Below are 17572 nucleotides of genomic sequence, written 5' to 3' on the forward strand. Positions count from 1 at the left end.
GGGAACAGAACACTTAAATGCTCTGATTTTATTGAACACAAGACTCCTTGAGGTCACTGGACTGTGGCTGAGACAACTCTGAGCCACACAGCTAGTGGGTGCCCTTCTCTGGAGTGCTAGATACACCTCTCATAAGGCTGAGGGTGCCCGCCAAAACCCTCCATCCAAGTAAAGAGTACATCAATACATCAATCAACCCATAGGTTTCAAACCTTTCTCAAAGTATGGTCTGTAGCTTAAAATACCCAGAAACTTACTTTCCCAGCCAAGGGTCTTGAGGGGCAATTGTGTCTTTTCACCTCTGCTTCTCTTTAAGGACTTTGTCTTCTCTTTTCCTCTCCTGCCATTTGGTGAAGGTAAAGTTCTCAGACTGTCCTTTGGACATTTTAAATTATCACTCAGATTGGCCACTCTGGGTGATTGTAAAACAGATAAGCATTAGACTTGGGAGACGAGTTCAACTCTTGGCTCTGAAAGCAACCAGCCACATAACCTAGGGACAGAGAATTATTTCTCTGGCCCTTGGTTTCCTTAGGTGTAAAACACAAGACCTTATTCCATATTCCCAGACTGTTCAGGACAGAAGCACATGGAGCAACTGGCAGTCTGAAGGGCCACTCAAATTCTCTCTTCAGAAAGACTTGAAAATGTGCACCTATTTTGCCCCTATGGGTCAAGAAGTTCCTCTTCTTGCCAGTTGAACCAGTTGTCTCAAATACTTTCGCATATGTAGGAGATTAGTTTTATTTTGCATGGCAGGGGACACCAGCAGAGAGGAAGAGAATCTTTAGACATTACAGGGAGGTAATTTTACTCAATGGGAGGGCAAAATTATAAAGATGTGAAGGATCCTATGTGATATTTTAATTGAATTGTTACAAATTTAAGGGAAACTTATGGGTGGAGTATTGCAAGATCAATTGTGTGTGTGTGCATGTGCATGAGTGTGCATGTGTGGTGTTTTGAAAGAGTGTGGGTGCAATGGTAGAAGGAAACATCTGACCAAGTGTTCTTTGGAAGGGATACTCCTTCACAGGATTCAAGGCAGCCAGTCATCACTACCCTTCTAAAGTATGCCCCTTACCCTGGGCACTAGAATTAAGAGTGGAGTAGTAAGAAGGCAAGGGTAGGAGTATAAAATAGGGGAAGTTTGGAGAACTGATGATTGACTTTGAGTGAGGTGGGATATTCAGTAAGATCAACCCAAGTGTGGAAAGTTCTAAAAAGCTGGGATGGAAGGTGGCAGGGGCAACAGCAGCAAAGCAAGGCCAGCCTCTGTATGGCTGCTTAAAGTGCATTATTTCCTCTCTCTCTCACAGTCGTCCTGCACAGCACTAGGAATCAGCCTCAGAGATGAGGAAACTGAGGCCCAAGGAGTTCAACTAACACTGCTGTCACACAGGTAGCAGGTGGTTCGGAGGGCAGCTGCATCCCACTGGCCTTACTACAGAGCCCTCACTCCTAACCACCTTTGCCTCCAATGGAATGGATGGGACAACATTCATTCTGTCCTTCCGGGGCAGGAAGAGAAGAGGAGCCCTATGCTTCCGGGGGCTGGTGGTGCCGTGACATCAGCGAACTTTGAGTTGTTGGTGCAAACTTAGGGGAGGAAGAGGAAGATGAGTGCGAAGGAACCAATCCTACCCTCGCTGGAACTTTCCCCACAGGAGCTTTTGTTTTCTAGAAAATTCTTTTAGGAAAGGGGGGCCCAGCCTCACAGTCCTAGGTAGACGTGGTGCTTCTTGGTAGACTATCATTTTGTCTTTGTAGCTCTATTCTGAGTTTCTCTTATCAATTTGTATTTCTCCTTCTTTCTCAGTTTAGAAGATGGACCTGTCCTGTTCCTTCTATTTTTATGGAGTGGTAGCTGCCCTGTGGGAGCTACCTTCCAGTGGTGTGTAGGGGGGACTACACCAATAATCCTCAGGCCCCTTCCAACCACACCCACAGCCTGTGGGTGCTTTCCATGGGGACTTCCTTCCATGTACCCAGGAGCCGGGTAGGATGTTCTCTCCACAGCCTGCTTCCTGCTGGTACCTGGCAGGCTGGAAGGTATACTAGGTTTGAGGGGACTTTGGGCAATTCTCGGGAAGATTCCATGATGGAGCCTCCAGTCATGACAGTGAGTCTGGTGTTAAGTTTGGGGAAAACGGAGAGCTCCACTGAAGGGTAGCTAGACTCTGACTGGGGTTGAGGAGAAACGGGACACACGAAGGACAGGTTCACCTGATAAACACAATTGTAACTCTGGAAGCTTACAGCACTGTCCTTATAAAAATGCAAAGCAGGTCCAATAGAAATTAATGTGATCTTTGAAAGGTCAGAGTGTGCCTGAACATTGATTTTTTTAAGATGCTTTATCAATTAGAGACCAGAGGTTTTTCCTGATGATATTTATTTCATAAATGTAATTATTTTTCTAAAACATATTAAAATAGAAAACATGTACTTTTGATCAATTATACAAAGAAAATACCAATATAGTAATAAAAATACTGAAAATATATGAAAAGCACCAGAATATTAGAGAAATTACACTGGCAACAATTCTAGCAATATATTTTTTTTTGCAATTGTACAATAAAGTGCTATTAAATCCAGTCAAAATTAGTGGCAAGATATAAAACAGTTATGGTATTGTTATGAAATTTGAGGCTAGGTTTAACCGCAATTGCATTTTTAGGCTACTTTTCAGATCAACCTAATGCTATTCGATTAATATTTTCATGGAAAGTCTATTAATTTCCATCCTCAAGTGAAAACAATCTAAATCTAAATGTTGATCCTTGGTAATCTGGTCATGAACAGCTAATGACAAGATAAAAAATAATTATCAGAGTCCTCAAAGTAATAATCATACAAAGTGTGATGAAAGAAAATCAAAAGACAGTAAAATCAAATGTAAATATGTGATTAGTTAGGGCAAGAAAAAAGTTTAGATACCTTTGATTTTAGAGTTAGTTTGCAGTAATCTTGCATAGTCACATTTAATAGACACACAGACATTAACAAGATAGGTTATTAAAATCAAACTGGCCAGGTATCAGGGAAGAACAATTTGGCGAGTCAGTCATTTTCATAGGAAACATTAAAGGGACACTGTTAGGACTGCACACTTCAAATTCTGACCAATGATTTCCATTCGTTTGCCAGGGAACAAAAAAACAGACACAAATACTTTGGGATTAGAGAATATTAAAGCAGGGAATGTAACATATAAGGGGAGACCGCTGTGCACACACACACAGGGAGAGAGTACAGGTATTACTTAGGGTGTACTGAAGTCATTTTCACGTCTGGAGGTGGCAAACTGCAACAGAAAAACCCAAATTAAGACAAAGTATCAGACCAGTGTCCTTTTAAGGTTTTATTGCTAGGCCAATTTTGAAGGGACTCTATTGATCTCCTTCTTCACAACTCCATTCTGGAATCCTCAGCTGCTCCAGATGAAAGCCGCCAACACTACACTTCAGAATAAAAAATTCTCCAAGCATGGCTCAATCAAAACTCAACATTTATTTAACAGGCAGACTTGTTTTTCTTTCATATCCAGTAGATTTACACGTGAACCAACACGGACTGAAACTGGCTGTATAAATGAGAAAACAAACTCCTTTCATTCATCTCTGCCCCTGCAAGTCGTTATCATTTTAGGAGTTTTAGGGATCACCCTTGGGATTACTGAGACAAGGGCAGAGTGTCAAGCAAGTCAATTAGCCCTGGCCTGAAGGTGGTACACATGGATCATGAGTTCTACTTTTCACTCTGAAATAGAGACTTGACACTTGATTTTTGATTTTTTTTTCACGTTTATAGATACTCTAGCCTTTTGTCGAGTTTTCTTCTTGTGGCTAATTTTAACAAGGAATGGGAATGTAAATGCATCTCAAAACCAAACTCTTCAAAGAAATTTTAACTCTTTTCATTTAGAATAGAGTTCGGGTGAAGATGGTACAATGGGGGAGTAGGCCTTTCTGATAAATGAGACAGATGGATCTGTGTCCAGCCACAGTGAGCAATGTGAAACCATGTAAAAAAAGACTGGAAGGTGGGACCCGAAGGATTTTTCTTCTCCACGTCACTAACAGAATTCAAAGAAAACCCAACCAAGCATAGTTTCCCAAACTCTACCTAAATGTGAATGTTCATTAAAAAGTCCAAGATTAATAAAAGGCAGACTGTTAAGGAAGACAGATAAGAAACAAAGGCTAAAGGTGGTTTGGCATTAAATAGTTTTACATACCCAAAGAATATTGACTAGCATCTGGAAGTAATTCTCAAAATTACAAAGTCATGTTTACAGAAATTACTCTGTATAAGTATGTTTTTTTTCCAATATACATGTTCTATATACATAGTATAGAAAAGCTAGTAAGTTGGCTCAGCTATAATGATTTTGTCATTAAAAAAAAGCAGATAACGTTTTTTGGCTGCGAGAAAGCTTGTTACTTACACTTTTCAGCTACTGTATATATATATATACTTAAACTTGAAAAGTAGTCAAATCAAAAGGAAAAAATAAATTATATCTAAAGTATTAATTTACACACGGATATGTCTTGACATGGCTAACTACAGCTATAGTCTCTTATAATCCATTTCTCCAGTGTTTCCTTATGCTAACAGACTTTATTTTCAAGACATGGATTTGTTCCCAAGTGTTGCACATTTCCTTTCAGGAAGTACAGATGTGCGACACTTTTATAGTAGCATGAAGTCCTGGGTCTTTTTCCCACTAATGAATGAAAGAGCCATGTTTGCCACTGAATGCCACTTCTTTAACTGTACAACAAATAGAAGAAAGAGATGACAAAAGCAAGCAAGAGCATTGTTAACGAAAGCAGCAGCTGCTGGAACCAGATACAACGCTGAACTTGGTCTTCAAGCTTCCTATTGCTTTCTAGTAAACGATTGAGCTAAAGAGGGAGAAAAGGATGAAAGAGTCATATCAGTAAAACAGTACATGAATCATGTGAACAGTCCATAGGGATATTAGAAATCCAAACATTTCCAGGATGGGGTCCGTCTACCCTGAACAGCTGGGAGCTGGAAACGCGATGAGGGATCATATTTGTTTGGTGAGCAGACGTGAACCCACTTACTCTTGTTTCGGAAAGGTCTACTTTTCTAGTTGAGCAAGAGCAAAGCGATCACCTCCCGGAGGTACCGAAAGCAGCTATTCAGAAAGAGAGCCCCTCCATCTGTTTCAAACTGAAATGGTACCCCTTTCATGAGATCACATTCTTTGCTACTCCCGCAAAGCACCAGACCTTGCCCAAATTAAAATGGCCAGAGCTTTTACAAAGTTAATAGATCTCCAAAAGTCACTCACCACTTACCGATTCGGATTTGGCTTCCCTTCACAAAGAAAAGAGCATTTCTGTCATGTCTATGCCAAAGGACTTCCTTACATGAGCAGGGGAAAGTGGATTTCTGATATTGGTTAGCATGAACCACTTTGTTTTAGTTACGGAGAAAGAACACTTACCTGTAGATAAAGATCCTCACTGGTTTTATCAGACATGTTAAAACCACTGTCTTTTAATGTCAGGGTGGTTGGTTTACTGCTCTCAACAATATGGCATCTTAACCTATGAAAATCCAAAGGAAACAGAACTTCTTAACATTTTTAATGAACTTTTTTATAGAAGTGAACTATAAAATGAACCACAGAAGTTTATGTAACCGAGATGAGAGCACTCCTCCTTCTCCTCAGATACATGTAAGGTAGCAGCTCAGTGTGTATTTATCTTGGAAGGGGAGCAGAATTTGCCACCCCAAAATATGCCTCTCTGGCATAAGGATTATCTATGAGCTGGTTATTTATTTTTTTTGGTTATTTTTTTAAGAAACAGCAGACCTAAGAAAAGCTCTGAAAACCTTTACATTTAGAAGGGAAGGAAATGTCCATCTGTAAGGATGTCTTCCTCTCCGTACCAGGAAGAGGGGATGACAAAAGTCTCTGGTCCCTTCTCTGTTAAGAGTTCTTGATCTAGATCTGCTTACTGATCTTACCCTTGTTGACTGTAATTTTTCCTGCCTCCCTTACCCCCCAACATCTTGTCTTCAGCTGGAGATGATGTTCAGCTGGAGGTGGTGTCTTGAGCCACTTTGGGGAGTTTCATTGTTTTCCTGGGTATCTCCCATGTATACAGGAGCTAGACATGTTATTAAACTTCTGCTTTGTTCCTATTAATCTGTCTTTTATTACGGGGGTGGGGGGTGCCTGCCAAGAACCTAGCAGGGTAGATGAGAAATGGTTTTTCCTCTCCTACATTTTGGGAACCTACGATGGGACCTGCTGAGATACTGTCCTCGCCTGGGAGCCTACAGACGGGATCCTGGAAAACTGGCAGAAGCTGGCAAAGGTAAGAACTTGTAGCAAAGTCCGCTTTCCTGGATCTCACTCTAGTGCCAGGTCGAGAGAGAAAGGTAAAAATTTCACCTTGTCCCTTCCTTGCCAAATTTAGATTAGCAGAAGGAAATAGGTCAAATGAGGTCTTCCTTTCATCATGTTCTAGGTCTTGAGAGCTGGGCTTTGTGACCAGCAAGAATATTCTTTTTGGTCTCTGTCAGCTGGAGGATGCATGTGTCCATAGGCATCCAGCAGGTGGCTGACCAGGCTGGGGATATTGGAGGCACAAGGTGATAGGAGCATCCTCTTTGTCCAGCTGTGCCAGTTCTCAGAGCAGTTTGTCATTAGGGGCCCCAGTCATGAGGGGTCTTTGTCATCTCAGCTTTTGTTGTCATTAGTGCTGGAAAAGTCCAATCCAGTAAGCACTTCCCTGATGCCATGGATTAGAGGGTCTTCAACTGTGTGGGAAACTAGAGATATCCTTTTCACCACACCATTCTTACCACTTGTGGCAATGGAGGTCTTTGCTTTCTTATGCCATCTCCCAGGATCCTGTCAGGACTGCATCTTTTGCAACATCTTTGGGGATGCCTCTTGTGTCCATGGCTACACCATAAAAAGGCCTATTGGCTTGAGTCGCTATTGAGATTAATATAAGACCCTACTTGTCAATGTCAGATAATGGATCTTTTGAATGGAAAAGCTGCTATGTTTAAAAAATTTTGAGAGAGCTCTCATCCTAAACCATAGTCTTACTGGTATCTCTGGAAAGGCCAAATTGAAAGGAGAATATGAAGGAGTATGGCTGCTAGCCTGAGGGACTTCCTTAGCAAGATGAAATTATGAAATTCTTTGTACCTCCCTGCTCAGAAGATACGTAGCAAATTGAGAAAAGAGGTAAGAAAGATTAGTGGCCATTCATTCACCACTCACAGGGACTGTGACTTGCTGTTAATAAGGGTTGTTCTCTCTTCCCATCCATGATTATACTGTAGTTCTCAGACAAGCCACATGCCCCCTCCCACACACACACCGAGGAAAAACTCTTATCGGAAATGACCAGAATTTCTCCTAGGCCCTCTTAAAAATATTCAGGAAGTGGATCAACTGATGGCTGATGTTTGGGGGCTGCTAGAAGCAACAGTACAGCTCCCCACCCCGCCCATAAAGGCCTTTGTTGAATACTTTATAGAAACTTTTTGAAGGCATAGCGCATTAAAAACCCTGAAGCTTCAGAACACAGAAATCACTTCATTTCCATCTTAGTTGGAAATCTTCTACTGATATAGAGCAAATTGAAGAAAGTGTAGTTGCATAGGTGGTATCGATCCCTTGATACCATTCAGGCTGCGATGGAATTGAGTAATTAAAAGCAACTGTCTTTGACTTGCAAATCTTTACAAAACCAGAATAACAGCACTGGAAGCAATTCAAAAATCCACCTGACCTTACTAATCCTAAAACCTCCCCCAGTCATCTCAAAATACATGTAGGTATTGTAGAAGATCAGGATGCTGGACACAGAACCATCCTGTGCTTAAGAAAAAGAAGGAATACAGAAATAGTAATTCCTCTAGATATCTGATAATTGGCAAATATACCCCCAAAACTCCTTGAGACTTTCTCCGTGCCTTTGAGGTATGAATTTTCTACCCTATCTTCTCTAGGACTAGATAGCTAGCTCTTTGAAATACAAACTTTAGGGAAGTGATTCTCATCAGAAGGAAAAAAGGGAGTTATTTGGGAATTTGGCAAATGAAAACAAAAGTAGTAAAAAGCCTTCAGCCATCTGAGCAGGTAAACTAATTCCAACTGCCAGAGGTTTGTGTTACTGTACTTGATTCATGGCTGAAATTTTAGAGCTATAGTTGAAAGGTCTCCATGTCTGCATGTTTGTATGTGTCTATATATATGTATGTTACAGATGTGTAATCTTTACCTCCAGATAGTATTACAAAAACTAATTTGTAAAAGCTCTCTCTGATTGGCTTAAAGAAAAATAAGTACTTACCAAATTAAGTATCCCTTAAACCTCTTAGAAATATAAAAACCGACCTAGGTGTCTTTCAAGTTCATGTGATATAGATTAATCCTAGGTAAAATAAAAGCTAAGTTTGTTGGTTCAATTAAAATAGGCATGTCTTCAAAGTTATCCATATTAGATATAATGCAGACATGCAACTTTTTTTTTCTACTGGAGTTTACTATTCAAGCAGTTCATGTTATCTTGGGTACAAAATGTGTCAGCATGAAAAAGAGCTTGGGAAGCCATCATGAGTATTCAAGCATAATTGTTGGAAACAAGTGATTTGGATAGATCGAGGTTGGATAAGAGTTTTCAGGTAAATTCAAATATAATTAAAAACAGGGTTTCAAATCTCTTTGGTAACTTGAAGCTTTAGTTTTGCTGAGTTAATCTAGTCAGTGAATTTCCCATTTATTTCCACATAAGATAAAATACTGAAATGTTCATTACTGAACATAGGTTTATCTACTTTTGGCCTCTTACTACAGAACAACTAAAAATATTTAGTCTGTTAGTAAACATATTTTGTGCCACGGTGAAAAACTGTACTATGAGGAAGCCTATGCTTCTAGAAATTACGTATTGATAAATTTGCCAATCTACAGAATGCTGGTTTTAACTGACCACAACTGCTTGCTTATCACTTGGTTTTCACTAGAAATTACAGTTTCTAAGGGTTAAGAATTCTAATTCATATATGTAATTACTAGAAATAATAATGGAAACAACTAACTCTGTGTGCAAGAAAAGAAGGATGTGTTTTTGGCCCAGGAGAGGTATGAAGTATGCACACATATTTTCATTAAGAGGAATGGAGGTAATATTGTCTTAAAGTAAAGCTGGTTATTTCAGAATAGGGAGGAGAATAAAGGACCAAACCAAATGTCTCTTTCCAACTGTCTATATCCAAACAGAAAATTCCACTTTGTATTAGTCAACCGGGCTAAAATTGAATGAATTTGTTATAAGGGTTATAAAAAGAAGCTTCAATATCAATAGTGTACTTATATTAAACATTTCATCTGCTAAAAGGACAACCTTTTCTTGGACTATCAGTCAGCTACTGATAAGAGATGGTGAGAAAGTTTTTCTTTAGCTTTTAAGTAATCTGCCTCGAAAGCAAAGATGGTGCGTTTTATCAAAATAATTTCTCATGCTCCACGTTATCTTTATCATCAGGTCTTTGACTGCTTAGCTCTTTTAGTCTTCAGCAGACTATTTTCCTAAATCTTACAACTATGTAACTTTCTATATGTGCCTTTGATATTTTATTGTTACTATGGTTAAGTGGGTAATTAAGTATTATTTCATGATGATTTATGGTTCCATTTAGTCAAGTGTCTAAAACCTCTTGACATTTTTGACAAACCCCAACTCAAATTCTAAATAAAGTCTGTTTTGATCTTTAACTATCTCTGGAATTTTTCAGAGGGCCTCTGGAACATATCAAAAGATTTGTGCTCTCTTCTTATAAAGAGATATAAAACTAATTAGGCTTACTTGCTATGTTAAATTACATGGGAAGCATTGTCAAGTAATGCTAAACCTTCTTTGGATTATATTTGTATAGATAAGTGTTCCAGAAATTGTATAAAATTCCTAGAAATCTGTTATGTCCTGGTGTAATGTTCTAGTTCTTATCTTACAATGTTGTACGTCACAGAAATAACCAAATTTCCTTGTGAGAAGCATTACAATGAACTCTCATCAGATCTGTAACCAAGGCCATTTTTAAGTCTTTTTGTGTTTTACAGAAGCTATCATCCTTTTGCAAATGTGCTTCATCTTCAGAGATTCCTGGAAAGGACTCTGACAAGTACTCCAGAAAAAAGGTTTCTAATAACTTCCAGAACTAATAAAAAAAAGCAGCATTCAAGCAGACCAAGAATTAATGACCTGAGATTGAATGAACTGATGACTATACTTTTTATTGCTTGTTCTTTAATGTTTGGTTTTCCCAGATTTAAGGAAATCTTTTACTCTCTTCTCATAAGCTATCTATGACTGACAGCAATTTGGTAAACTATACCTTTGTAAGCAGAACTGAAACAATTTTTCTCCCTACCTGATTGCTCCAAAATTCAGAAACCCTTAGTATTTTTTCATGGAAAGAGGTTTTTTCTTTTGGCATAAGGATCTGTTCTCCTTGTAATAGGACACAATTGGAAGCATGGTTATATTATCAAGGCTTTGACTGGAATGTCATATTTGAAAAATGATGTGCATAAAGTCAGGTATGACCGGACAGCTATAAGGAACTAAGATTGACAAGCCTTAACCTGTATCTGCGTTCCTTCCTTCTTCCTGAGTAAAGCTGATCCCTGCTTCAGCTTTCTCAGGAATTTCACTATCAATGATTTACCTTGTATAGTTGGCTTCTCCCATTGAAAAACCTACACCAAACAATCCCTCTGTCAATACCACATTCTTCCTTCCTCCAAGCCAAACTTCTAGAATAGAACCTGGCTCCTGCCAACTGAAAATGCTCTATATGAGGTCAGTGATGACCTCCATGAGGTCACAAAGGGCTGCTACTCACACCTCACCCTTCATGACTGGCATGGCAGCACTTAGTACCACTGGTCTCTTCCTCTTTGTGAAACACTCTTTCCTAGACTTGGATGACACAGCTCACCTATGGTTTCCCTTCTGAGTCCCTACCAGACTGTCCTCCTGTGGCCACTAAATACTCCTCCAGGCTGGGTCTTTTTCCCTCTCTTGCTGGGACAACTGAAATAAAGCTCGTCTTCCCAGGTCCACACCTGTCCTCTTCCCATGTGAACAAGCTTGCAAACAGTGATCTTGTCAAACGTGAATCAGGTCAGGTCGATGCTCTCCCACCGGTATTACCATGGTGACCAAGCTCCTCCTCTGGGCCCTGCCTGCCTCTCCAGCTTTCTTCTTACCCTGGATCCTTTCATCTCTGTGTTCCTTCTTTTAATTCCTTTTGAAGATTTAACTCAGCCACGACTGTTACAAGGTAGCTTCTCATTTATCGCTGGGGGGGGGGGGGGAAGACAAAGAACTACCTACCTCCCAGGGTCATTTTAATGACAAAGTGAATAACTCAGGGTAAAGCACTTAGACCAGTGGGGGCTTGCAGCTAGCACTATTTGTGCTAAGTACTATCACTCTTTCACCTGTGTCTGCTTACAGCCTGTTTTCCATACAGCCCCCAGAGTAAGCCTTTAAAAAAAAAAGCCAAGTCACTTCCTCATTTTGCTTATCACCAATTAATAGTTTTTCTTCTCAAAATCAGAAGTCCTCACTATGGTAATCACCCGCCTTCCTACTGCCTCTTTGACCTTCTCTCTCATGTTGTCTCCACCCTTCCTTACTGGTTTCAAGCTACATTGACCTCCTTGCTGTTCCTTACACAGACCAAGCACACTCCTTTTCCATTTGTGGTTCCTGCTACCTAGAAAGCATTTTTTTCCAGTTATCTAAGTGGCTTACTTTCTCTTTCCCTTCAGGACGTACAAAAATGCCATCAGAGTGGCCATCCTTAACTACCCACCATTGAGAATCCTCAATCTAGGCACCATCGCCATTTTAAGCAAGATCATTCTTTGTCTTGGGGGGCTGTCCTTTCCACTGTGGGATGTTTAGCGGTGTCCCTAGTCTCTGATAGATGCCAGAGTACCCCATGGCCCAATTTTGATAATGAACAAGGTTTCCAGACATTGACAAGTGTACCCTGGGAGACAGAACTAGCACACTCCAAAATAAAACAACACAGACTTCTCCTTTCTCCTTTTCTATATATCTTTATATGCACATACATATTTGTTTATGGCTATATAGTTACAGGATTTTCCCCCTAATGTATCCCAGGTATTTTTCCATGAGAACAGGTAGATTTCCCACACTTTGGAATAGCTGCAAAGTACTTCTGCACAGACTCAAGTGCATTTGACTATTGCTTCACTGGTAATCACTAGGTTCTTTCCCATTTTTTACTAGTACAAACAATGCTGCAACATGCGCTTTCTAGTACACAAGGTGAGTGTTCCTGCAAAGGCAACTGCTGGGACAGATCCATGTTTGTAATTTTGACACATCCAGATTTTTGCACTGGCCTGTAAGCAAAGCTGCTACTAGCAACCTCCTTGAGGAAACTGCATATCTCATTCATCTGGGCACCCCGGAGCCCTGCAGAACTTGAGGCTCAGACTAGAAGCCTAAACGCCTGCCAAAATATAAGAAGGAAGACAGGCACCTCCCTAGTCCATGCAGGTAGATTCTCTCTCTCTCTCATTCCTCCCATCACATTTGAGTCTGTGAGTAGAAAGCATACCTATGCTCCATCACTTTGTTTCTTGGAACTTCTTTCCAGAACTGAGTCAATTCTGCGGGGCCCGTACCAGATGACTGTTCCATTTCTGCAGCCATTATCAGAAAACGGTCTTGGGCAGAGACTGTTAAACCTGCATTCCAAAAGGGTAACTTATATAAACAAGAACCTTTGCAAAGGGCTGGACATATGGTTTAAGGCATTATTCTAGAAAACAATGGAAAAAATATGGAACTACCTTAAAAAGGAAAAAGTTTTTCTAAAAAGGATTTTCTCAAAAATTCAATTTCAACTGGCATGAATCGAAACAATTTTATGTGTTAAACCATTTTTCCCATCTCATTTTTACACGAGAAAACAGATGCCTAGACTGCAGCGAGGTGACTTGTTGACACTAGTCCAGCTCTAATGACTCATTACCCAGCCCCAGGTACCCCAGCACCCTGCTCTGAGGCCATCAGGCCAGCACTCACCCCCGTGGGGAGACACAACTATATCAACTGAGGCTCCAGGGTCACAACTGCTGTTGCTTGGCTTGACTCTGTATTTTTCTGGAGCAGTTGTTCGCACCTGTTTTATAAATACAGTAGTCATCTAATAATAACATAATAAAAATGCTTCTTGGGGGTAAATAGCTTGAAAATGAGTTTTTAAAAATTAACAGTGATTAATAAAGTCAACAAAACAACCATGGTGGTTAGGCAGAGAACGTATTTTTCCCCATCAATAGGAGAATATTAATCTGTTTTAAAAAAAATACTTGTAAGTCCAATTGTCACTTAGCCTTCCTTTTAAATAAATAAAATTATGAAATAGCCTGTCTGATAATTGCCTAAATTTAATAATACAAATTCAAAAAACTATATACAAAGGACAAATTATAATAGCATTCACAAATTAAAACACACTAGATATTCAAAGAATATCCAGAGCATCCTAGTGGTTAAATCTGAATTAAATAGATGATTTAAGAAAATAATACCTACAACATGGGGCAGTGGTAAACTGAGTGGTTAGGTTAGTATCCAATATAAACTATGTTCCAAGCTACATCATACAGTTTTTATTGTTTTATTTTTCACTGTTATTATGAATCATTTATATAATGACGAGTGATTTTCCTTGGGTTTTTATTTACAACCAACATTAAAGCCTGCCTATTATGGCTCATTAAAGATTGAAATACAGATCCCAGGGAAAACTGTCGATAAGCTATGCCATGTAGTCAAAAGTAGAAGGCAGTATAACGTGCCTAAAAATATCATAAATAAAACCACTGTGTAAGTTAAAAATTCTCAATCTTTTCATTAAGATATGTCTAAAATCACATCCCCTGTCAGATTTCCACGTAGGATTTATTGTATCTTTCAGATATTTACCTTAAATGCCACGACGTTTTTCGTTACATTTGTCAACACTATCAAAGTTTTCTTCTCTCCAGATTCTGTACTTCCAAAATACAGTTCTTCCGCTGGGCTAGGTGGTGACAAAAATATAAGGCATTTGTATTATTCAGAATAAATGACAATCTAATCATTAGCTGGAAGAAAAGTATTCAGTATTTTCTGCTCATTTGTATAAGGAGATTTCATCAAAAAAAGATTACAAAACAACTATCTTATATAATTTGTGTTTTAATCTTACAAATTCATTGCATGCTGTTTAAAAGTCCTATGGTTTTCCCCAAGAATCAAAAGCAAAACAGGAAAAGGGTAGGAGAGAGAATTAGGAAGATTCTGAATTAGCCTATCATCAGCACCATCTTGAGGTGCATTTAAACTCTTTGGAAGGTTATAGATAATCAAAACAAAGAAGAAACAGCTGCTTCAACTTTAATTACAAACAATTAGAATGGTGCATAATTTTATACACCAACAGAAAAGTAGAACTTAAAATGAAAGGTAGAGATGTACTAAAGTCAGAGTAATTCCTTACATAATTCCTTAATAATAAAGGAATATTAATATTAATAATTCCATATCTAAGTAATATGGAATACGAAAAACACAAAATTTGAGGTGGGAAATATCTGTCAAACAGTAAAATCAGTGAACCCAAAAATGCAAATTTTACTGGCCACTGTAGTACTTATGACATAAAAACTACAAGATGGAGGCAAAGTTTGCGTAGTTCAGTTACATTAGTCAAATTGTATCAGATGCCTCCAAACAATGGGCAGAACAGTGTTTTTGTTTTAGATAAAAAGATGAATGCTTCACATTGTCCTTCACTTTGAGAGTATATATATGTAGGTTTATTTTATATCAGGAATGGCTGCATATCAGAGACATTCATCTGGAGGACACAGATTTTTAAGGATGTGCTTTCCAGGGAGGGCTTTGCTCAACTTTGGACAAATTAGCATGGTTGCTGGCTTCCTTTTCAAACCCAATCTGAAATAGACCACAGAAAAGTGAAAGTGGTCATGAATCTCAGTACTGTTCTCAATACCCAGCACAAAAACCATGAAACATTCTGGGGAAACAGACGTTGGTTGGGTCCCTGTGCCTGTGTAGCAGGAGTGCTGCGACTTTTTCCTGGGGACAGAGTAAGGGAGTGGCAGAGCCAAACTGCAGCCCTAAAAGCCGCCCTACTCTACTCTGGCTTTCTCCCTAGCCAGCTCTTCCAGCCAACCCTCAACATCTATAAGCCAAGACCTATGGTTTTGACAGGCTTCCAATGAAAAAACAGTGCATCACTCCTAAACCAGTAAAGGGGAAAATGGCAAAGAAAAGCCACAACCAACAGAATATGTATGTATTATCCCCTGCCTCCAGCAGCCCCCATAAACACACACATACACACAGATGGTAGAAATAAATCCAAATATAACAGTAATCAAAATATATGTAAACAAACCAGTCTTATCAATTAGAATATCAGATTTTTTTTTTAGAATATCAGATTTTTAAAAAAGTCTGGCTGTATTGTTCTTAAGAGTCATACCTAAAACGGTTACACAGAAAGATTTCAAGTATGGGATGGAAAATGATACATTAGGTCACAACTAAATAAAGTTGGCATAGCAATATTAACGTAAGGCCATACAGATAGCCTTTACCAACGAAAAGCATCATTAGTGAGAAAGAGATCTTTACATAATGATAATTACAAACAACCCTAAATCTTAGATTGAGTAACCCAGAAACAAAAATAAACATGTGCTGAAATCTGGCTTTGGTAAAAAAAACAAAAAACAAACAAAAAAACCTATTTTTCTAGTTTAGCTTTTAGAAGTTCAAACTGATAAATGTTTAGTTCAATGTCTTTTCTGGCATCCTCAAACCTGAGCAAGTCAAACAGTATCAGTAAAATGAGGAAAATTTATGTCATTCAGATTAACTGTTAATATATGAATATTCACTTTTATTACCTGATATGAAATGAGGGCCCTTTAAACACATTTAATGGAATAAATAACAAAAAGGTAGCTACAATATCTATTATGACTGGAAGCCAAGGTGAGTCTTTGGATAACCTTTAATTTTTGTACTTCCACAGTTTGAAAAACAGTACAGAAGTTTTATTAATTTTGCAGTTCCTTCAAGATAATTGAGAGATTATAAAAGCATAGCCAACAAAATCCTCAACTATTGTTACCTGATGTGTAATAAGGGCCCTTTAAACACACTCAATGGTTTTTTGAAAGCTTTCATTTTGGAATCAACCTTTTCATTTTCTTCAGCTTTGGAAGTATGTTCAGTCACATTAATCTAAAAACCAAAAAAAAAAAAAAAAAAAAAAAAAGAAGAAGAGAAAGAAAAGATAAAGAAATTTAGTTTCATGCTGACAGCTGGGCAGTTCATTAGGTCAGAAAGCCAACATTATAGTAATTCAATCCAAATTATGATCTTTAACATATGTTTATCACACCTAAATTATATATTGAACATATATGAACATGATCATTAACAAAGATTTGAGTACATACTTAAATCAATCACTACAGAAAATATAACATGATCTCTCCCTTACAGTCTTTAAATTCGTTCTATATATTAATCCCTCTATCAAGCCCCTAATGACTTGTAAAAAGGTAACTGTTCTTTCATAACTGAAATAGAGGATGTAGATAAAAAGTTTTAACCTAATTTATTTTATCTCAGATAAACAATACTTTCACAAACAATTCCCTCAAAGTGCATTTTGCCTATTTTTACACAAATGCATGAAATAAGCCTTTTTATATAGCACAGTGACACTGTTGGTTAGCTAGTTCCATTCTTCTTCTTTTTATAGACAAAGATGTGGTAGGACAGCAAGTTCAGTGAATTGCTCAAAACTACCTAGCTAGTTATAGAACTGTGCACAGGCCACAGCTTGTGACTCAATTTCATTTTATTGTGAAAGTTACCTTTTTTAGAAGAGTTGTTTGTTCTTCATTAGAAACGGTTTCCAAGGTTTCTTTGCCATCACTTTCTATATCTTCTTTACTTGAAGCTTCATCCTCACTGGCAATAGGCCCATTTTCACACAAGGGTGTCTGGAAGTCATCATCTACTAGTGGTGGATAGCTATACTTAAAAGGATCCTAAGAGAAAGGAATTTTATAACAGCCTGCTAAGAGGTGGGTAGAGAAATAATTATCTAAGTAAAATTAAAACCCACTCTCCTGGCAAATAACAAACAAATAAAAAAACCCCAAAACAAAAAGAAATCCAAAACACACACAAAACCAAAACCCAGACTTAATTAGTGAAATTTTTAAAAAAGGAAGCATTTCAAAACACAAAGGGAAAGAGCAGTAAATGCAGTAAATGGTGTGGACAACTGGCTAGCCATCTGTAAAAGAACCAACTTGGATCTTTAGTTCATACTTTGCACCAAAAAGAATTTCAGATGGATAAAAACTTGGAAGTGTGTATTATTTCTTTTTAAAGTTCTTTTGTTTTTTTGT

General features: G+C 38.3%; 1 protein-coding gene across 2 annotated transcripts in view; it reads right to left on the reverse strand.

Annotated features, from left to right (window-relative positions):
• Nucleotides 1-2378: 2378 nt before the first annotated feature.
• MOSPD2 (motile sperm domain containing 2) overlaps nucleotides 2379-17572 on the reverse strand; it is a 53235-nt gene continuing 38041 nt past the window's right edge. The window contains exons 9-15 of one of the 2 annotated variants that reach the window (XM_072816446.1): nucleotides 17030-17206; nucleotides 16276-16388; nucleotides 14055-14151; nucleotides 13149-13245; nucleotides 12679-12808; nucleotides 5489-5591; nucleotides 2379-3310 (exon numbers count right to left, since the gene is read on the reverse strand). In XM_072816446.1, the coding sequence (XP_072672547.1) occupies nucleotides 3269-3310; nucleotides 5489-5591; nucleotides 12679-12808; nucleotides 13149-13245; nucleotides 14055-14151; nucleotides 16276-16388; nucleotides 17030-17206 (759 nt within the window). In that variant the 3' untranslated portion in view covers nucleotides 2379-3268. Of the gene's footprint in view, nucleotides 3311-3352; nucleotides 4917-5488; nucleotides 5592-12678; nucleotides 12809-13148; nucleotides 13246-14054; nucleotides 14152-16275; nucleotides 16389-17029; nucleotides 17207-17572 lie in introns of those variants that run through there. The other variant, XM_072816445.1, reaches the window with a different exon arrangement.

This window comes from Canis lupus, chromosome X (genome assembly GCF_048164855.1).
Source record: "Canis lupus baileyi chromosome X, mCanLup2.hap1, whole genome shotgun sequence".
NCBI lineage: Eukaryota > Metazoa > Chordata > Mammalia > Carnivora > Canidae > Canis > Canis lupus.